General features: G+C 48.9%; 1 protein-coding gene across 2 annotated transcripts in view; it reads left to right on the top strand.

Annotated features, from left to right (window-relative positions):
* Positions 1-21,915, top strand: part of LUZP1 (leucine zipper protein 1) — a gene marked incomplete at its 3' end in the record, with an annotated part of 34,367 nt that overhangs the window by 11,177 nt on the left and 1,275 nt on the right. The window contains exons 2-3 of one of the 2 annotated variants that reach the window (XM_082329491.1): positions 12,810-16,074; positions 21,280-21,444. In XM_082329491.1, the coding sequence (XP_082185617.1) occupies positions 12,928-16,074; positions 21,280-21,444 (3,312 nt within the window). In that variant the 5' untranslated portion in view covers positions 12,810-12,927. Of the gene's footprint in view, positions 1-12,809; positions 16,075-21,279; positions 21,505-21,915 lie in introns of those variants that run through there. The other variant, XM_082329490.1, reaches the window with a different exon arrangement.

Here is a 21,915-nt window from a genome sequence, read left to right as displayed (position 1 = left end):
TGATGCCCTACAGTCTTTTTTGGGGTGAATCAAACATGCCACTGTGGCTTTCGGAGTAGCTCCCTAGCAGCAGCAGGCAGCGTGGGACCCTGCACTTCAGGAGGACTAGCAGAGATGTTTCTTTCTTCTGAAATACAGTTCAGACGATGAGGACAGCAGCCCTGCTGGTCGTAGGGAAAAAAATTGGGGCATGCATTAGAAAGCTAGGAGCACGCAGCTGTCCCTGTTGAACAGGGATAGCTGGGACTGCATGGGTGGGGATGAGAGGCGCATCCCGTTGTTCTCTAATTGCACTGTTGAACAGCACACTGGGAGATGTTAGGTGCTTGTTTTCTGCTTAGTCTCCCCACATGGCTTTGCCCTGCAGCCACATTGCTGTCTTGTCCTCCAGACACTGGTGCAGGTGTGAAGTGTAACTTCTTTTGGGCCTGTACGCTTCCTTTTTCCAAAACCGTGCTCTGTCCCAGCTTTTGAGATCTGCTGAGAGTTCGCTGAATGGCATTTCTGTGCCAAGGCTGGGCAGGCACCCACACACAGGCTGGTTGCCTGCCTGTCCCTTCATTTCTGTCCAAGGCAGCAAACAGATGGTTTGGTAGCTGCAGTAGTTCAGGGCAGTCAGTAGCTATGGCAACTCCCCAAGCTGTTCTTGTAGCGGGTGTAAGGGAGCTAAAAAGCTTTCGTTTTAGCACTTACAAACTTCATTGATTGAGTTCTTCCAGGGAGAAAGTTGCAAGAATAACCAGTTTTCTGTGCTACTGGGTCCATGAGCTCATTTTTTTGGGGAGGGCTTTTGGAGCAATCCCCATTTTCTGCAGGGTTTGTAGGGATCCATGTGGAAACATCTGAATGGCTGAGCCAGGCTTTTGGCCAGGAAAGCTCACAGCAATCAAAGGAGTGTTCCTGCACAGGAGCTGGCTCCGATGTCCTTCCACTCTGTTAGGAGAGTGGAGCATACCCTGCATCAGACAGGGTGCAGAGAAACACACAGTACCCTGTAATTTTCGTGCCAGCAGGGATGTATCAGTGCCCGTGTCGCTCTCAGGTATAATGCTAGGAAGAATGTGAAGGTTAAAGCTGCCTATGCCTAATGAGCAAAATGATTCAGAGATGGTTATAAGTACTTGAAGCTGATCTTATTAGGTGTGTTGTACCAGGGGTGCCTTTCCCAGCTCTGTAGATGTTGCTGGATGATAAATTGTGTGGGTTTATGCTTTTGGGTACTTGGCCCATTTGTAGTGTGGCACTTGTCAGATGTGCAGTGTTAGTCCTGTCTGACCCGGATAGGTGTTTGGGACAGGACAAGACAAGAGCCCAAGAAGATGATAAGAGTTCTACTGGATGAGAACAAAGGTTTACCTACCCCATATCCCATCTCCAGCAATGGACTGCCAGGAAGGAGGAGAGGGACAGGGGAGGCGTGCAATGATGCAGGCCAGAGGATTCTCCCAACCAAGTTTTGGCTCAGAGACTTGCTGAGCTAGGAGTGAGTCCCTGTATGTAATGACCTTAACGGATTTTTCTTCCATGAATTTGTCTGGTTGCTGCTTTATGAACCCACAAGGACTTTTAGCTTCCACAACATCCTGCAGCAAGGAGTTCCCCAGCATAACACCATGTACAAGCAGAAGCAGAGTGCTGAACAGAGTGAGCCCAACCGGAGATGAGCATAAGGCAACAGGATGGGAAGAGGGAGTGAAAACACCAGCAGGAACTGGAGCCGATACTACTGTCCCAGCCTTCAGCACAAGCATGACAGAAGAGGGTGGAGGGAATAGAGCTGTGCTTGAAGGGTAAGATTTGTGGTGGCCAGATGAAGAGGTTAGAAGAGCAAGTGTAAGAGGCAAGCTTGTTAAAGTGACAATGTGGAAGATAGGTCTGAGAAGAGCTTTTACCATATGCTAAATATCTGGGGAAAATGGAAATTTGGGAAGTGGGGAGAGGTAGACTGAAGTGATGGGGAAGAGAAGGAACAGAGGAGAGGGCACTGTCAGTCAGAGCAAAGTGCCTGTCTCCTCAGCATCCTAGCTGCACCAGTGGCCAAAAGCACATGTTGGGTAGGAGCATGAGAATAGCTAATATACAGTACGATTTCCCACCCTGCCCACTTCCAGCGACTTTCTGAGTCATAAGACTTTGTGTTCTTTGCATTCAATAATCTTTGAAATTTTCTTTCATGAATTTTTCTAATAGTTTTCTGAATCTGTATAAACTTTTGGCATCCATAATGCCATGCAAGTAGTGATTTCCATGGTTTCACTGCTTGCTCTGAACCTCTCTGCAGTTGTTCCAGTTGATGCCCATCAGTTTGTGTTCTATGGATGGCAGCGAACATCAACTACCTCTACTCCTCTCCTGGTTTTTATGGCTCTGTATTAGTACCTCCTCCCCCCATCAGCTGTCTCTGTTTCAGGCTGGAGTGGCTGATCCTGGGCAGTATCCTTACATGCAGCCTTTCTGAGATGGATGAGCCAGAAGCCCGCAGCGCTCTAGACTGAGCAGCAGTCTTCCCTCCTGGTTTACATTCCTCTTCTAATACTCTGGTTTTTGTACTGCTATTAACATTGAACCAATGTCTTCATAAATACTGCAGTATCCCTGAGGAGTGAGTCCAAGTCTCCAATGCAGGAGAATTACAGATACAAACCAATGACAACGGGGTACAAAGTAGACAACAGTAACAGACAAAATGCTGGCCTCATGGCAGGACAGTTGGGAGAGTTTGGTTAGCCTGAGGCTCTCCTAAAGTTTGGATCCTGTGGCTTTCAGCCAGTCCATGGCTGGTTCAGCTCCAGGCAGCACCTTGACGCTAGCACATGTTATGGGGATGAAGAGAAGTGATGGTGACAGCCACGGTCCCTGAAGCCCTTGCAATGCTGAGCCTGACGGAGGTGGGAAGGAGGGATGGAGGGGTGAAGGAGGTGGAAGACCTCCATGTCCAATGAATACTACAAAGGCACCAGTGAGCTGAGGCTGCTTTTCCCGTGCCATCCGCAGGATGCTGCCAAGTTTGTGACTCGCTGGAGAGATGCCCACATAGTGTTTGTGAAATCAAATGTGACAGTAAAATCTGTTTCTGAGGACAGTACAAGTAGCAGCAGCATGGGACACTGAATCAGAGAAGAAAAACATCTTCCTCAGCATTCCGGTGCAGGATGGGGCATTTTTCTTGAAACAGCCTGAAGAAGGCAGGAAGGAAATTCTTGAGGTCCTCAAGATGTGACAAGGTCCCCAGCTGTCCCACCATCTCTTCTGCTTGCCTACAATACATAAAAATGTGTTACTGAATTCAAATATAAGGCAAATATAGAGCTTGTAAAAATAGGTAACTTGTCTGCTGCATGTACAAGGCATTTTTTGATACCTGGCAGGTAGGAGCATCATGCTGAGGGGCTTTGACAGTATTGATCCATTTCTGATCAAGAGCTCCAGAGTAGAATCATAGAATCAAAGAATCATTAAGGTTGGAAGGGACCTCTGAGATCATCGAGTCTAACCGTTAACCTAACTGCCAGGTCCACCTCTAAACCGTGTCCCTAAGCACCACGTCCACGCGTTTTTTGAACACTTCCGGGGACAGCTAATATATTCCTTGCCATGGGTTTCCCAGGGCAAGGATGCCACCAGCTGCAGGGCTCTGTTTGGTGCTTGTGCAGGTTAACACCATCATGTATTGCTGGAAGGAAGATGCTGCACCTAGTCACTCAATGCTCAGACCTGGTCTCAGTGAGCCTTTACTTGTGAGTCTTTCCAGTGCAAGGCAAGCTGTGATTTCGAAGGGGAGCCAGAGGAGAGCGGTAGCAGCTTTGAAGAGAAAAGCAAAATCTCTGCTGTGCACAGTAAAGCCACAGTGACTGGTCTGCTCAAACCCCAGTGCTGCTCAAAGCATCTGTTAGAGCAACTGGGGGTGGCTTTATGCTCTGCTTCTTTCACATTGGCCCTGCCAGCTCCGTGTAGAGAAATTCCTTTTATACTGCCGGGAGCAGAGCCGCGCTGAGGAGTTCAGTGGGTGACCGGAGTGTTGGCGTAGGGTCGGTGTGACTCAGTGACATGCCAGATCCTCTCCAGCATCTGCAGAGCCTGCTGCAGTCTCCCACACTTGCTGTAGATGCTGTTTGGTGTCTTTGTTTTAGTCTCCTTGAAGGTTGTGGTTGCTGTGGTTATTTTTGGCTGCTGTCTCATTATTTCACATGTCTCTAGTCTAGCATTGTATTAGTCAATATTCAAACCACTTCCAGATTGTTTAGCTTGTTCTGACTTTGAGAATTTCCTCTCACTAGATGCAGGCATTTCTGAGACAGTTCATCCCCCAAAATACAGACATCCCTAAAAGTCACTTGGCATTTTGCCTTAGTGTTCAGTGGGGCCAGAGTGCCCCTTTCCCCACCCTGTGTAAGCAAACACGTCGTCTGCCTCTCTTCAGCTGCCCCAGGCAGTTGTTAGGCACCTGCAGGTGGCATGCGGGGTTGATGACACATGGTGGACTCTGGCTCTTATTTAGTCTGAATATCTTGTTTTATACCCTTTTTTTTCTGGAGTATTTTTCTCCTGTTCCCACGACTATGTTTCATTGTGTGGGGTCAAGAACCGGGTGCTGGAAGATGCTCATAAAAGGCAAAATCAAACTAAGAAAAACTTTCCTTCCTTCTCTCTTTAACTGACTGAAGGCTCTGGCCACAGTATCCTCATCTGCTGCAATTTGTGACACCCATGTCCTTTTTCTATATAAATGGCAGAGAAATTTGGCTTTACAAATGAAGAATGACATGCTGGACTCCTCCCAGTCCATTCCACCCTGGGGCAGGGAAGAAAAATCCTGCTGATGCTCACAGCGTGTTGAGCTGTGATACAAGCGTGAATCGTCAGCAGCATTACCGCATTTAAGCATGACATGTTCACGCTCCCTTGCATACGTACGCAACACCAGAAACCCTTTAATTAAAACTGTAGATGTATATGCACACGGGGCAGAATCCAACAAACACAGCTAACCTATACTTCAGGTGGAAGAGTATGCATTAGAACCAGAGCGTAGTCTAATCAACTCCCCCCGATCTTCTTGGCCATCTGGGATGCTAAGAGGAACCCCCTTGCTGCCCCAGGTTTTGCTGATGTGCGTCTCCAGAGCTGTCCTTATGCCTGAAGTGACTGTCAGCAATTTGAATACGTAGTCTGGAGACCTGCGTTGCCTAAGGCTCCCTTTCCCCAGGTGTGTGCAAACACTCCCAGCATTGTGCTCAGTGCAAAAATACAGTTCCCACGGGTATTCTGAGTAATAATTTAGCAGAAAACAGAACAGGGAGGATCTAAGCTCATCCCAGCATCTGGGGAGGTGGAGGGTGTAGTACCAGGCGTACGCCCCATCCACAGGAGCATGGACAATAGCCCCACTCTGCTCCTCCTGAAAATAGACCACCTGTCAGCTGAGGAATGCAAAACTCTCAGCCCGTGTGGATTTGACAGTGTGGAGGACCCCAAGGGCTCCAACTACAGTGGGGCAAATTGCTATTCTCTGATTATAGCTGTGTTTGAATCTATTGATTTTCTATTGCCTGTGATGAGTGCTGCTCTCCAGGGTCTACTGGAAACCCCTACAGGTTCAAGAGCGAAAGAAAAAATTAATAAAAAGTAGCTGTAGGCCAAGGCGTTAATAATTCTCATTCATCTTTAGGATTGGGTAAGGCTGAAACTTATCGTATATGACGTGATGTTACCCTTTTGATGATGGGTACTGTGGAAGACCAGCAGTGCTGTCGCTGGGGGCCCAGGCTCCCCCAACTACAGTGAGGGATGTTGCATTATCAGTATAAAAGTGCAAGCAAAAAGATAAAAACCCAAAGATTAAGTGCAAAATGTGCTTGTGAAAGATAGCAGAGTCTTCTAGCACTCGACAGACCCACGTGGCAGCTGGCAGCATTTTTATCTTGGCATAGCCGGGAGCACAGTAGGAGTGGGTGCTAACAGTTATTCCCACATGGGTGTGTTGGGGACATCCTGAAACCCAGAGCAGTGCGTGCTTGTGCGACTCTTACCAACAGCCAAATCAGAGCAAGGAACAGGACATGTAGGGTAAGATGCTTCTGTGCATCTGGAGAGGAACGGCGTCACGGTCCTAAGGACTTCTGGCAGAGATTATCTGTTTAGGTCTCGAGCAGTAGTCATTTAATTGCTGTTCCTGAAATAAAAAATGGTTATCTCCCAATTCATAAAGTGTTTCAGCTAGCACAAATGTTTCTAGCTAGCGTTTTTTTGCCCCCATGCACAGCTGTGAACTGTGTGTGTTTTGTGCAGACAGGATAATATAGTCACAGTGGAAGGTTATATCCAATGATGCTGCTAAAGAAATGTTTTCATAAAACTGTAGATAATGATGAGCAAAATGGAGTGTGCAGAAAAAATTAAATTTAAGAATGTGAAGGGTAATTGAGTGTTAGGAAGGTACTCTAGTAAATGTCCTGAATACTGAATTCTCACAGATGTTTAACAGGATGCTGTGGCCAAAACCACAGAGTCAGAAGAGCCCTGACAGACAATCTGAACTAAACAGAGGGAGGATGCAATTGATAATGATAAATATAAATACAGTTAGGAGATACACGTGGTTGTTGAGTAAGACCAGAAAACCCAATGACAAATCCGTGGTGAAAAGTAGAATCAGAATGAGTCATTTCAATAGCGAATCCTGGTAAATTCACTGCAGTGTTTGTTAGCAAGTTACTATGAATTGGTTAAATTGTGTGCCACGTTTCTCTCGTGAAATTGGGTTTTGGCTTAATGTGCTATAATAAAGAACCTTTTAGATCAGACAAAATCTTTTCTCCCTGTAGGTATTTACTGGCCACACATTTTGCCTTAATATTTGCTTTGAATAAGAGATAGTTTGAGATTCCCCAGGCTTCCTACGTGTCTCATCAGAAAGGCATTTTTTCAAGAACTCAAATCCAAACGGATGTTATTGTGGCTCTTGGCTTAATGCAGGATTGCCCTTGTTGTTCAGGTGAAATCAGTGATATCTTAGGGTTTTAAGGGTAAAAAAGCACTCATGACTATCTTTCTGAGCTTTCCCAAAACTTCCCTCAGCTTTTCCCAAACTTTCAGCTTCTGGTTTTGATGCATGGCCCCTGAAGAGAGAGCGGCATCATTCCCAGCGAAGACAAGTGCCATCCAGATATCTCTGCCAGAGCCCTTGTCTAGGTTCCCTTCATCATCAGTCGGCAGAGTATGATCCCTCAAAGGCTGATTCCTCTCCTCCTGTAGAAAGTCCTGTCTCCCTTGGAAGGTCAGATGAAGACACTGGAGCATCTTTTTCTCTTTGAATCTAGAAGACTCAAGAGTAATTTGTAGGTGTCTCTTGCTCTGTGTCACTACTTAAGCAAGGTGAGATGCGTCAGACTTGGGTGTGTAAATACACAGTCCGGTACTGCATACAAAATAATGTCATTTCTGCTGTCATACTTCTGCTCAGTATTTCCTGCTGATACAGCCCAGAGGGTCTGCCTCTGAGCTGCAGCAGTACATCAGCTGCTTCTGTAGTTATCATTTCTACTATGACCATTTAAGCCTTTTTAGTGTTTCAAGGATACAGCCCTTCAGAGTCTTTGATCTGAGTTTATCAGTGATTCAGATGGCTCTGTTTAACTAAACTGTGCTTATTACATACGAATGGATTGAGAGCAGCCCTGAGGAGAAGGACTTAGGGGTGTTGGTTGATGTGAAGCTCAACGTGACCCGCCCATGTGTGCTTGCAGCCCAGAAAGCCAACTGTATCCTGGGCTGCATCCAAAGCAGCGTGGCCAGCAGGGCGAGAGAGGTGATTCTGCCCCTCTACTCCGCTCTCCTGAGACCCCATCTGGAGCACTGTGTTCAGCTCTGCGGCCCCCAACATGAGAAGGACATGGACCTGTTGGAGCAAGTCCAGAGGAGGGCCACGAAGATGATCAGAGGGCTGGAGCACCTCTCCTGCGAGGACAGGCTGAGAGAGTTGGGGTTGTTCAGCCTGGAGAAGAGAAGGCTGCGGGGAGACCTTATTGCTGCCTTTCAGTGCCTGAAGGGAGCCTACAAGAAAGCTGGAGAGGGACTTCTGACCAAGGGCATGTAGTGACAGGACAAGGCGTAATGGCTTTAAACTGAAAGAGGGCAGATTTAGGTGAGATCTAAGGAAGAAATTCTTCACTCTGAGGGTGGTGAGGCACTGGCACAGGTTGCCCAGAGAAGGTGCGGATGCCCCCTCCCTGGGAGTGTTCAAGGCCAGGCTGGATGGGGCTTTGAGCACCATGGTCTAGTGGAAGGTGTCCCTGCCCATGGCAGAGGAGGTGGAACTAGATGATCTTTAGGGTCCTCCAACCCAAACCATTCTATGATTCTGTATTTGCTGCTGCCATGGTTTTTTTGCTATTTGTGAAAATTATCACCCTCTTTTCTTCTTGTTTTTTGCTAAAAATGTTAAATAGAGCTAGGATGAGAACGGCTCACTTTCCAAAAAGAGAGAGAGAAAAATCTGAAGTCCATGCATCCATGTCAGATTGTTCAGTACCTTTACAAGCTGAGCAAATTATTGCCGTATGAGATTTATTTAACAAGTCCTGTTTAAACATCCCCCAACAATATTAACTAGCATTAATAATAGTCCCAATGTTTGAATCCTGCACCATTCCTTCTGATATTTTGAGATCAGTGACGGGCTGGAGAAGAAGAGTCATGAACAGCCAGAGTAATTGAGGCTGGAAGTACCCCTGGAGGTCTCTTGTCCAAGCCCTCACTCAAAGCATGATCAGCTTAAAGCAGCCACTACATCTAAGATAATATTTTATACTGGCTGATTCCCCTCAATCTTATAAATGTGCACTTTATTTGTAATACTAATTTGTTTAGGTTTTGTTTCCAAGCACTGGGGTTAGTTCTGGCTATGCCAAGAAGTTAAAGGGCGTTCTGCTGGCAGACTTCTCGTGGATAGAAGATATTTGTTCCACATACTTGTTTGTAGAAGATGTTGCTTTATGTCTCCTTCTCCTTATTAAGCTAAGTAGATTGAGCCTCCTTCATCTCTTGCAGTAAATCATGTCAGCTGGGGAGGTATCGGGCAGTTCCAGGGCCGCCTCTGGTTGAGCTCCGAGTGCCTCCACGGATGGAGGTCCCACAGCCTCTCTCGACCCTGTGCCAGTGTTTCACCACTCTCATGGGGTGGCAGGAAGTCTTAATATCTACTTGGAATTTTTCTTCTTGCAGCTTCTATCTTTTGCTTCTTTCGCTGTGTGCCTCAGAGGAGAGCCTGGCTCTGTCTTCTCTACACCCTCCTGTTCGGTAGCTGCAGGCAGCAAAAGGTTTTTGCCTTCTCTTCTTCAGGCTGAGTAAACCCAGTTCCTTCAGTGTCTCCTTGTATGTCCACTGCTCCAGCCCCTGGCCATCTTGGTGGCCTCTGCTGGATTCAGCCCAGTACATCTGTGTCTTTTTCTTGTACTTGGCAGTCCCAAACTAGACACTGCACTCTAGAGGTGGTCTCACAAGAGCCAAACAGAGAGGATGGATCACCTCCCTCAACCTGCTGGCTGCACACTTGCTGACACAGCCCAGTCTGTGGTTGGTCTTCTTAGCCAGAAGGACACACTGCTGACCTCTGTTCAACTTTTCGTCCTTCAGGACTCCCCAGATCCTTTTCTGTGAGGCTGCTTTCTAGCCATCATCCCTAGCCTGTCCTGGTGACACTGGAGAAGGACTCGAACTTCTTCTTGCTGAGGCTGCTGTCCACCCCTTTCTCCAGCCTGTCAAGGTCCCCCTGATATGCCCTGCCCTCCAGCATATCAGCTGTGCTTCCCCCCACCTCCCAGTCTGGTATCATCCACGAACTTGCTGTGAGCATGCTCCATCCCATGTCATCTCTGTTGTTAATAAAGACTTTAAACATCAGCAGCTCCTGAGAGACACCACTAGTCATTCATTCATGCAATTAATTACTGAGTTCAATTTTCTGCTTCGTTCAAAGATTTGAGTGTTTCCTCCTAAATCATGTTTTCCTCTGGGCCTCTGAGCAGCCTCTGACATCCCCAGAGGAGATCAGTGACTCAGTCCCAACATCCCTCTCCCACTCTTTATGACCCATGGGCTGTGACAATGTAGCCAGAGGGTCCAAATCCTGACTCATGGCCCACACCAAGCTCTTCACCCAGCATTATCCCATGCAGACACGAATGCATGTTATTAGCCATGGTCCAGACTCTGTAGGAACCAGCTTTAGGAGTGTGGTTTGGTGGAGCCACAAGATGGGTGGTTCATCAGCAATACTGGGTCCCTTCCCAGGGGTCTGTGCCTGTAACCCCCTTCCTTCCTGGTGGAGAGTGCATTGGACCATCCCAGGTCACCTCCCAAGGCGATTGTTTCTTCTGTCTGCAGAAGGCCATTGTCTTCAGGGCAAGGTCACCTCTTTGCACCCAGTTGCTCACTGAGCTTGAGCCTCTACTGGCCTCCATGGTGGGGCTTCCCCAGGGCACCGAGAGTGTGTGTGTGGGTGTGGGTGTGGGTGTGGGTGTGGGTGTGTGGGTGTGGGTGGGTGGGTGGGTGGGTGTGGGTGTGTGTGGGTGTGTGTGTGTGGGTGTGTGTGTGTGGGGGGGGGGGGGTCCTACTCCATCCAGGTGGCAGCTGATGCTGCAGGAATATTTGGGATGTAGAAGAGGGAGGAAAGGCAAGAGCAGCCCCTCTGCCCACCCACCTGTGGAGGAAGCTCTCCATTTCCCACCCCTTCCCATGAAGGGGTCATTGGGACTGGTCCCACTAGCAGAGCCTGCTGAGCCACCGTGGTCTCTCTCTGTGGTGAGGAGCCTGTCTCTTGGGAGCCAGAGCCACCCCCTGCCCAGCTAGCGCAATGCTCGTGGGCCACACAGCCCTCTCCCCTGAGCGCTGCAGAAACAACCCGCAGGACCTGCGGCCTGAAAACCAGCGCTGCACACCAGCCCTGCTGCGTCTGCCTGCGTCACGCTCTGCCAGCTCTGTCCTGGGGACGAGGCTGCTCTCACTTCCCAACCAGTGGCCAATGCCGGTTTAACCATTAACTCTCTGCTCCGGGGCCCGCTGGGGACAGGGCTTTGTTTTCAGGGCACCGCAGAGCTTCTCGCTGTGGCCTTTTCCTGCGATGCTCTGGTGACATTTCTTGATGGGATCCTGCTGTGGGCTGAACAGCCTTTCCTGTCTGCCGGCAGCCGTGCAGCAGGGCCGTGGCTCATGTGGCCTTTACGGTCTGCGGGCAGCGCGAGGGAGGGTGGCCCAGGAGCGGGATGTGATCGTGGTGGTGAGGGAGGGGACAGGCGTGTGGCCAAGGCCAGGCGCACCACTGCGCTGAGGTTCCCCTCTGGGTGCTCTTCGCGGTGCTCCTTTCAGCTGCCTGAGGTGCGTGAGACCAAGCAGATAAGGTTGGTGACCCCCACCCTGAGCGAGGAAGGTCCCTCGGGAGAGGGGTCGCAGGGTGCCTGGCGTGCACCACGAGTGCCCGGTGCGCGCTGGGGGCCTCTTGGCACTGTTGGCAGCCCGGCCCCCCCCCCCCCGCGCCAGGAAATGAATCACCTTCAGTCAAAGGCTTCGCATGGGGCTCTACCGCCGCTGTCTCCTCCCCACATCCTGCTCTTCCCTTCTTGGCGTTGTGAAATAGGAAACTTCTGAGTGTTTCCTCTGCAGGGAGCTCCACAAAAATGCTGGAGGCCAAGTCCTGCTTCAAGGCAGACAGCCTGAGCAAGGGCGCAGGTCGAAGAGCTGCAGTCACACACACACCCACACCCCCCCCGCCTCAAGTTTGCAGTAGCCCTTGCACATGTTGGGGACGTGCCTCAGGCCCAGGACAGGGTGATGCTAATGCTGAGCGCCAAAGAGGGACTTTAGATCCTCCCAGCAGCCGCTCTGGCCCGCTCCTGTCCCCCTTCCTGCTACTCCCTGCCAAGCACAGAGGGGCTGTTTAAAAAAAGCCCTGCCACCTCTGAGCTGAGCTGGGAAGAGATCGACATTTAGCGCGTCTGAGTGTGCCCGTGTGCTATAATCACTGCTCATTGTCAGTGGCAGCAAGGAGGAGAGGCGTAAGTGTTCGCACCTGCTTATCTCCTGGGTGGGCGAGTGGGTGGCAGCCGAGGGCAACGACAGCTTTTGAAACAGGAGGGAGAAACTTGAAACTCCACTGACATGGTGTCCTCGGGATGTGACTGCAACCCAGGTGAAGGTTTCTGCCGAGCAGCCTGGGCTGCAGGAGAAATACTGGCAGCAATGTGCAGTGCTGACTGGCAGCAGCTCTCACGCCCTCTGTCTGCGAGCTGGGGGGAGGGCTCACCCCCTCCTCAGTGGCCACCAGATGTCTGGGGGTTGCATTGTCTAGTTTCCAGGTCTTGTTTATGGTTCCTGAATCTCCATCTCTAAGGCACCTTCAGGAGACTGGTGCAGTGCTGAAGAGACATGTCTGCTGCGTGGCATGTCCTTGTACAGGGACCTGAGTCCTGCACGTCCATGAACCTCCCGCAGCTCAAGAGCTTGCACGTGGGCAGCTTGTGCTGACCATTGAGCACCGGGCGTGAGGGTCCACCGGGTGTGCACCCACGGCCTGTGCAGACCAGCAGAGGAGGGCACTTCCTTCCTTCAGCTATTGGGAACAGGCTATTTTTGGAAATCCTGTATAACCAAAGTGGACTGTGGCTTTTCTCCGCAGTTTCATTTCTCCTAATTTGGCACTCGGAAATGTGTTTAATTAAAAAGTTATTTATATAAACATTTATAGTCTAACTTATACAGTGAGAATATTTATATTCTGAACTCTTATATTGATTTTGAGCATTTTTTTCTTTCAGGGTGAGATTGCCTCTGTTCAAAGAAACAGTAACATACCAGGAATACACAAGGTGTTAAAGACCACACCGTTCACCCAGACTAAGCAAAGCTTTCATCTAAAAGGAATAGAAAATAAACATGGCAGAATTTACAGGTTACAAGGAAACCTCAAATCGGCACCTACGATTCAAATTGCAGAGTCTTAGTCGCCGCCTTGATGAACTGGAGGAAGCAACCAAAAATCTGCAGAAAGCAGAGGATGAGTTGCTTGACCTCCAGGACAAAGTTATCCAGGCAGAAGGCAGCAACTCCAGCATGCTGGCTGACATCGAAGCCCTGCGGAAAAGAGTGCTGAAGATCGAAGGCAAGGATGAAGAAATTAGGAAGGCTGAAGAGCTTTGCCGGTTAATGAAAGAAAAACTTGAAGAGGAAGAGAGTCTTACCCGAAGGCTGAAGTCAGAAATCGAACACCTTCAGAGGAGAATGGCAGAGCTGGAGAAGCTGGAGGAGGCCTTCGGCAGGAGCAAGAATGACTGTACGCAGCTGTGTCTTAGCCTCAATGAAGAAAAGAACTTGACCAAAAAGATATCTACAGAATTAGAAATACTTAGAGTGAAAGTGAAAGAACTGGAAGCATCTGAGGACAGGCTGGATAAAACCGAGCAGAGCTTAACGGGCGAGTTAGAAAAACTGAAATCCTTAGCGCTGAGCTTTATCACTGAAAGAAAACATTTTAATGAAAGAGAAAAGCAGAATGAAAAAATTATCCAGGAGCTAACACAGAAACTGGAACAAAACAATAAACTAAATAGGGCAGATCAAACTAGAAATGCATCCAACTTGCTAGAAAGGTCATCAAATAATCTCCTGGACAGAAATGATTTGAGAATTGAAGATGATTTGACTTCTGCATTGCCCTCTAAGGAGACCAGGAGGAAGGGAAGTGTGGATTACCTGAAACATGTAGAAAATGAAACCAGGAATAAATCGGAAAACCAAAAGAATAAAAATCAGGAAGACAACAAAGTGAAAGATCTCACCCAAGAAATTGAGAAACTTAAAACTCAGATCAAACGTTTTGAATCTTTAGAAGAAGAACTTAAAAAAATGAGAGCCAAAAACAATGACCTGCAAGACAGTTACTTGAGTGAACAGAACAAAAACAAACTCTTAACGGGTCAGCTAGAAGAAATAAAAATGCAAATAAAGAAACAGAAAGATCTGGAGAATGGAGAGGTTGAAAATGAAGATACAAGCTTTTCTAGCAGGGGAAAACATGACAGACCTAAATACAGAGGTGTCACATCTGATTTGACAGCTGCCAAGCACAAGCCAAGGGAGCTCTCACCGCAGCAGCGCCGGGAAAGAGCAAGGAACAGAGATTTCTCTGTCAGTAATGACAGCTACAGCCATGGCAGTAAGCAGGTGCCCAGTCCAAGCTTAATGAACAGAAAAGCAGGGAAAGCATCTGGTGCATCTGCCCTTTCAGACACTGCTGTGACAGATACAAAAAGACTGGAAGAGAAATCTTTAGTTTCTACTTCTGGTCAGAAGGAAGGCTGCGTCACACAGAATGAGGGGAAGAGATCAAAAGAGCAGCCATCTGTCCTCAGCCGATATCCTCCTGCTGCACAGGAGCAGAAATCTTGGAAAGCACCTTCCAAATCTGTTGGTGACACAGGCCTGAGATCCAAGGCTGAAAAGCCATCTCAGGTGCTCCGTGGCAACTGCCAAACCGGTGCTGACGCACGGGATGAAAAGTCAGGCAAAGGAGAATCGGTGGCTTCTTTGGCCGAGAAGCTGAAAACAAGTCAGGCAGAAGGCAGTGACTGCTCGGGGGACACGCTGCTTGCAAGGGGTAATCACGCCTCTTCCAACGGCACAGCTTCAGCGTACAGGTACCACCTCTCCTCCCATGTGTCGGCATCGGACTCCACTGGCTCTAAAGCAGAAGCAGTGACCACTTTTGCTGGATCACACAGACAGCCCTCGGAGGGAAGGGCTAAAAGAGCAATAATCTCCCAGGAAAAAGAATTCACAGACACCTCACTTGAAAGTGTGAAGCCTTCAACACTAACAAAGCGTTCCCATCGCTCCAGGAGTCAGGAAGACATTCTGCAGATTCTCACAGGTCTTGAAGACACGGAGCAGTCTTCAACTTCAGCAACGGATCATGTAAATGCTGGCTTAAAAACAGACTCCAAAACCATCCAGAGTAACCAGGAAAAACTTAATTCAGATGAAGAATCGGGAAGAAGCAAAAAAACAACCACTCAATCAGATTTTGAGACAAGAAAGAAAGTCAGTTCCAAGCAGTTCTCCAATTCCAGGGGAGTTTTTAGAGCATCACTTTTTGAAAATGACAAAAACACTGTAAATGATGAAGACTCCACCAAGTATATAAAACCATCAGATGCCAGCACTGGAGGATTTAAATCTGGAAGATCATTCAGCCCGAGAGAAGCGCTGAGATCAAAAGCTGTCATTAAACCTGCAATTGTTGAAAAGGATATGAAGGCAGTCATGGGAGGGACTGTTTCTGAGGCAGAGTCAGAAAAACAGAAGTCTGTTCTTAAAATGGTAACAAATAAAATGACAAGCAGCATCACAATCTTCCCTTCTGAGCCAACAGGTCCAAGGACCAGTGCAGATACAGCAGCAAAGGAAAGGCATGTTACCACCAGCAACATCAGAGTTGCTCCAAATGAGCCTTCACCAATAACAAACAATCTCCCAACACCCTTTGAGATATCGATTAATAAAAGTGCTCTGAAATTATCCGAGACAGACAGAATTGGAGAGTCAGCACCGAGAAGTAAAGCAGAAACAGTGGTCTCCAGAAGCAGCATTATGATAAAGACTTCTGAACTCACGGAGAGGAACAGCGAGCCGCCTTCAGAGACAATCAGCTGGAAGACCCACGGCTCTTCAGATGCAGCTTCATCCGAAACAAAACATGTCACTGTGAGAAGTTCCTGGAGAACAAGACAAGGCTTACATTCCCTGGAGGACTCTCAAACCAAAGTGGAGAAAAGTGCAGCTTCCAGTACTGCAAACATGTGTAGGTCCTCAGTGGACCTCTCAGAAATGGAAGGGAACAGTGCAAGAACAAACTCCCTGGAGCAGACCTCATCAAGGACCAGTGCCACGGCAAATTCCTGGAGTGCCCCCGAACTGGGGTCCCGAAGGACCAAAAGTAACTTAAGTGCATCTGAACTGCTAACACGTAGGAGCTATGCAAGTGATCCTACAGCGGCTTCTGCTTGGCACCGGACCACACCACCTGTAAGTAGCCTGTGTTAAACACTCTTGTCTTTCGGTTGATGAGATTTCCCAAGTTGCCTGTTAGTTGTAGGGTGCCTGATTTGAAAGTCTTACAGCTTATTTCTTGAAGTGCTGCCCTCTCCCAGCTCCTGCTGTCTTCAGTGGAGCATCTCATATGTGAAATACTCGATTTAGACTTCTTGAAATTAGATCCATCTGCTTGGGTCTTGTAATGCCATATGAATAACTATATAGTAGCATTTGGTCTTGCCAAGATCAGAGAAGACATAGTCACAGCTTATGTAGGACACGGTATGCTTTTCAGAGCGGCTTTGCATGGCACTGTCAACTTGGAGTAGTAATGAAAAAAATGATGGAAATGAGCAGATTTTAACAGCGTTATGCCTCAGGCAGAGCTGTAGCTCTAACAGCAGCTGTAGAGACATAGCTCCTTTCAGTAAGAGCTGCATGGTTTCCGCATGTGAAACCAGACTGGTCTGGAAATGCTTCCCAGGTATCTCCTAAACAGATGAGTAGTGGCTCGTTACACAGGGCTGCTCCCTCCTCGGTCTGTGTCAGTGTGCCACCTGAAAAGAAGCAAGAGCCAGGGGGATGGCGGTGCTCTTCTCTGGTTCCTTTGGCTGCTACCAGCAAGGGGAGGCCCTCAAAGCAGGGCTGACACATGCAGACAGTTGGACTGGTGAGCTGTACTTGCCACCAGAGCTGCGGGCTCCAGCGTATTTCAAGCGAGCTTACTGGCACCAGGTGCCCCTCCAGTCCACTGACCCACGTGCCCCGTTCCTGCCGCAGCTCCTGCCTCTGCTCTTTACGTAGATCTGCTCTAAGCAGCTGCTGCCATTGCCAAGTCTCCAGGAGGAGCCGGGCTGAGTAATCTGACAGGGCTGGTGGCAGAGGGGACAGATTCATAACCGAATGACTCCGGCATTGACACAGATGAGGTGCTGCAGATGTGAAAGGAATTTTACATTTGCAAAACTTCTCTTCCACTTCTCTGGCAATGAGAAGCACAGAAGAATTTGCACCATTGCTTTGCTTCGCAGGGAGTCTTTGCCTGGTGTTAGGAAGTGCAGGTTGGCCTTCCAGCTACGTTTGGACACTGAGAATACATCGTCTCCCTGGCCAGGGTCACTCATGGGTCACAGGCAGTCTGTACTTCTCTTTCACGAACGCAGGCAGAACTGACATGACTGAGGTTGTCCTTTTGCATAATGGCAGCTTATGTGCTTGGGCAACGGGAGATCCATCCCTGGGCCTCCCTTTATCCCAGGAGTTTGAATTCACAGCACCCACACAACCTCGAGTCTCACAGCTGAGGAGGTCTTCACTTGCAGCTGGGCTCACGCGTGGTCATTCATGGAGCCCGCAAGAGTGGGCACTCACATATTTCTTTCCCATCTTCCCCCCAGCAGCCCACCCAGGGCGGAGTGTAGCTCTGCAGTACGTTCTGCGGGTGGTCTCAGGCTCACTGTCAGATCAAATTTGCTAGCTACGCAGTGTGCCTACAGCAGCAGCTGAAGCGTACCTGATGGAGCAACCTGGCCTCTGTGTGGTCATCCTGGGTATCCCTGATGAATTAGCTGGCTTCCAGCCTTGCCTGTGTCTGTGGTGACAAGCAGCCAGGAAGGCGAACGCGTGGTTAGTTCACACAGGGCTGTTGGGTATTGAGTTAGGTGTCTCTCTGCATCATACTTTGAAATAAAATCACACTGACACCACAGAGTCACAAATCTGAATTCTTGGTCATAAATTAAATATATTTTTAGCTTGTAAATGAGGAGCATGAAGTTACCCTGAAAGACTACAGATATACCAAATTTTATGTATTTGAGCAGCTCAAATATGCCCTTGGAAAAAAACCCCAAAGTATCTGCCTTTGAAAGGTATCTTCAGGCTTATAATATGCCTCATATCACAAGCAGTCTGTTTCTGCTGGGATTTGTGTTTCAGTTAAAGATGCAGCTATTTCTCTGGCAGAAGGTTTGGCACTGATCTATGCTAACTTTGCACATTCAGCTTTCCTATGAAGGCATCAATGTCACCTCTTCCCAGCTCCACTGTCCAAAGTCTGAGATTGCCTTAAGAATCCCATTTGGGAAACACGGGCTCTGTGCTGGTTTTGCCAAAATACATCTTCCTCTCCTCCGTGAAATACTCATCCTGTCTGACCATTTGCTGCAGCACAGCAGGAGGCTGAAGCAAGCTGGAGGCTCGGCCCCTGCCTCAGCCTGTCCTTCAGGACAGACGCAAACCGAGCACCTGGAAATAACTCTTGCAAGGAGATGCCAAGGCACAAGGTGTAATTTCAGCCTTCCGTTTTTGTACTGCTGATGTAGGCAAATGCCCCTAATGAAGCTACAGGAGGTATCTGCAGCTCTTAGCAATAATTGTGCTACAGAACTAGCAGCTCTTTGGAGCGCTGCTTTGGGAGACCCAGAAAGCACTGGGTGCTGATGGATGGATGCTGCAGCCTGAGGACCAGCTCCCTCTAGTGCTTGCAGCTGGCCTTCCTCGGGCTCCCGTAAAAGACCTGAGGAGGTGCAAGACCTCAAGCAGTCATTCTGTTGGGCTTCGTGTTTCAGATAATAAAGTCGGTATTTCTCTGGTGTGATGTTTGACTGCTGAAAATTTGCAATACCCAAATTAGTCCAAAGGCACTGGCAGGCAGCAAGCAGACGAGCAGGCAGCAATGCAAGATGAATGCACTCAATTCAGTTTTCTTGTGGCTGTGACACTAATACGACTGGAGCTGTGCTGTGTGCTGCATAAATTAGGGAAAAACCTAAAGGTAGGCTTTTCTTCAAGTGAAGCTATGTGTGCCTTCTTATGGTGGGTGAGTCTCGTGGAAAAGTCTCCCTGACATTATCCAGGGATGTGCTGCCTCTTGCCCCTTCTCTCCTCTGCTTTAGGGACTAATAGAAAGTGCATCCATCACCATTTCATCCTTGCTGACTCCACATAAGCGTCTACTTACGCAGCCAGCCGCGCCACATCAGTGTTTTCATCTTTCCTTGGACCTCAGTAACTTTGCCCACGGGGTCCATTCCGTTGCATATGAGTCCTGGGAGTCACAGTCTGTTCAGAGCAGCTTCCAGGTGCTTGTCAGTGACCAGCTGGTTGTCCTTTGGGGTGCCATGGAGCTGACCCAGCTCTGCTGCAGTACCAGCAGGTACTGGTCTGCCTCACTGACAGATGGGGGGTGGCCAGCCTGATGGCCCTGGCTCAGCTCTTCTCCTACAAAACTCTTTGAGACCACTGTATCTGGGCTGATAGTCGTGCTAAATCCATGCTGCCTGACAGCAGACAGACTGACACTGTCTGATGCCTGATGGGATGGAGCTCCTATATGCTCACCCAGTGGCCTCATCCCTAAAGACAGCTACTCTGTCGGAAATACAGAGGTGCCTAGCCCTTGCTAAGCTGTCCAGGTCCATTAAGATGACTGCCATTCATTAAATTAAAATTATCACCTCACTTCTGCGAGCAGCCTGGCCCACCATGGCTGTCTCTGGCCCCTGGTTGGTTGGAGGGCCCTGTGGGAGCTGTCCCTGTGCTGTGCCTATTCACCGAGGTGCTGCTGCTGCTGCTCACGTCTATTGTAGGGCTTGAATCGCAAGGGGGAGGCCAGGTCCAGTGTTTGCTGGATGTCACCCACAGCGGGGCCAGCTCAGGGCAGATGTTTGCCCATCCCCACCAGATGTCGCCTTCTTTCTGAGACCCCATCAAAGCCTGGTGTCCACCTCAGAGATGCTTTTCTGCCAGGCACGGGGGCTGCTGCCTCCCCCTTCCCTGCTATCCCTTTTGCCACAGGGCAGAGACCAAATCTGTTCTACCAGTGCCCGCAGCCCCTTCACAAGGCCGTGCACTGCGTTTTTCAGCAAACACGATGCCATCCCCAAAGCGAGCAGAGCTGATAAAGCCTTCAGTAGAGCAGTGCAGCCATTGTGCTTTGCCCAGTAGCTGATTACGTTATTGCAGTTGTAATTTCACCATTGTACTGATTTGTTTTGTTTCTGATGTTGATGTGATCGTGCCTTACAGCGTGCTGGAACTTGTGGATAAGGAGGTTTTCCAGCCAGCGACAGCAAAAGCACTGCCCTCTTCCCGGGGAGCTGGAGGGTGACAGGGACTCCTCACCCCCTGCAACTCACAGCAGGGTGCAGCCTCAGTAAAAGACATGGGTGCCCCAACCATAAGGCAGACCATAGGCTGCTGAACCATAGAATCATAGAATGTCCTGAGTTGGAAGGGACCCACAAGGATCATCAAGTCCAACTCCTGTCCCCGCATAGGACAACCCCAAAATTCACACCCTATGTCTGAGGGCATTGTCCAAATGCTGCTTGAATGTTGTCAGGCTTGGCACCATGACTGCTTCCCAGGGGAGCCTGTTCCAGTGCTCCACCACCCTCTGGGTGAAGAACCTTTTCCTAATGTCCAACCTAACCCTCCCCTGGCAGATCTTCCTGCTGTTCCCTTGGGTCCTATCACTGGTCACCAGGGAGAAGAGATCAGCGCCTGCCCCTCCTCTCCCCATTGTTAGGAAGCTGTAGACCGCGATGAGGTCTCCCCTCAGTCTCCTCTTCTCCAGGCTGAACAGACCAAGTGATTTCAGCCGCTCCTCATACGGCTTCCCAGGGTATGATCCCATAAATGTCTCTGCAGACATTCAAGAAAACATTAGTTAGTTTAAAAGTGCCATTTAGATGCCTATGGCAGGAAAACAGTGTAGGACACTCCCACATCACATCCTCATTGCCAAGACAATGGGAGACTCAGGTTGCTAGCCACTCCCCACCCGTGGCAGTTAAAGCTCAGAGTTAATGCTTCTAAAAACTGCTTCAGTCACTAAACCATGGGATTTTCTGCTGATAGTCCCTCATGGATACAAGCATTCTGGGGCCAGCAAACCACGCAGGCTGAGCACACATTTGTGCACAGGTCGCTCCGCTGAACAGAAGACCCCGTGCCCATAACTTGGGTTAAAATTACTGGATGCTTTAAAAAAAAAAACAAAAACAAACCAACCTTTATGAAATAGCACATAAGTGAGGACCTGCCAGAGCTGGCCTGGTGGCCCGAGTCCCTCCTTGCCAAAGGGACTCAAGCTAGCACCTCGCGCTGCAAACCCAGGACCAGGAACCCAGTGCTATTCCAGACCCCTTCATAGTCTCTGAGTCCCAACCCTTTTTATTTTCCTTCGCACAGGATGAAAGCAAAGATTTTGTGCCCAGTTCCAGAAGAAAACAGTACGGCTCTTCTGAGTACCTCTCACAGGTTGACACACCAGGGAAAAGGCCAGCCACCAAGATGGAGCTGCAGGACCCCGAATCCAACCCCCGTGCACCACTGGGGCTCCAAGTAGAGAAGCAGGTATGTGAGTTCAAGGACCATCCAGAAAAGAGAGTTACAAGGCAAGAAGGCAATATCTGAACTGACTTCTCAGTAACATAACTTAGAGAACTTGTCCAAAATGAATGTAAACCTTTTAGGAGAAATCCAGTCTTAAATTAGCCCAGCCCAGAGGTGGAGTGTCTACTGTTTTGCCTCGGTAAATTAGTCTACTCATTTCCTATACCAGTAAAAAAGTACGACCTAATTTTTCTGTTCTAAACTTGTTTCAGCTAGCTTTATGGCTAAAAACATTCTCCAGGGAATAAGAGGCACTGCATCTAGTCATCCTCTGGCACACATTGGACAATCAGGGATGGAAAAAAAAACATTTAGAGAGACAAAATCAGAGCCCCTGGTTTATCCGCTTCAGCTGGCTGCTGTACTACTAGGGTGCTCATCTGCTGCTACATACCTGCTGCTCTGCCTCCTAAACCACATCTTTCTGGACAC

The sequence above is a fragment of the Platalea leucorodia genome (assembly GCF_965183815.1).
Source record: "Platalea leucorodia genome assembly, chromosome: 18".
NCBI lineage: Eukaryota > Metazoa > Chordata > Aves > Pelecaniformes > Threskiornithidae > Platalea > Platalea leucorodia.
This window is presented reverse-complemented; position numbering and strand designations above follow the sequence as displayed.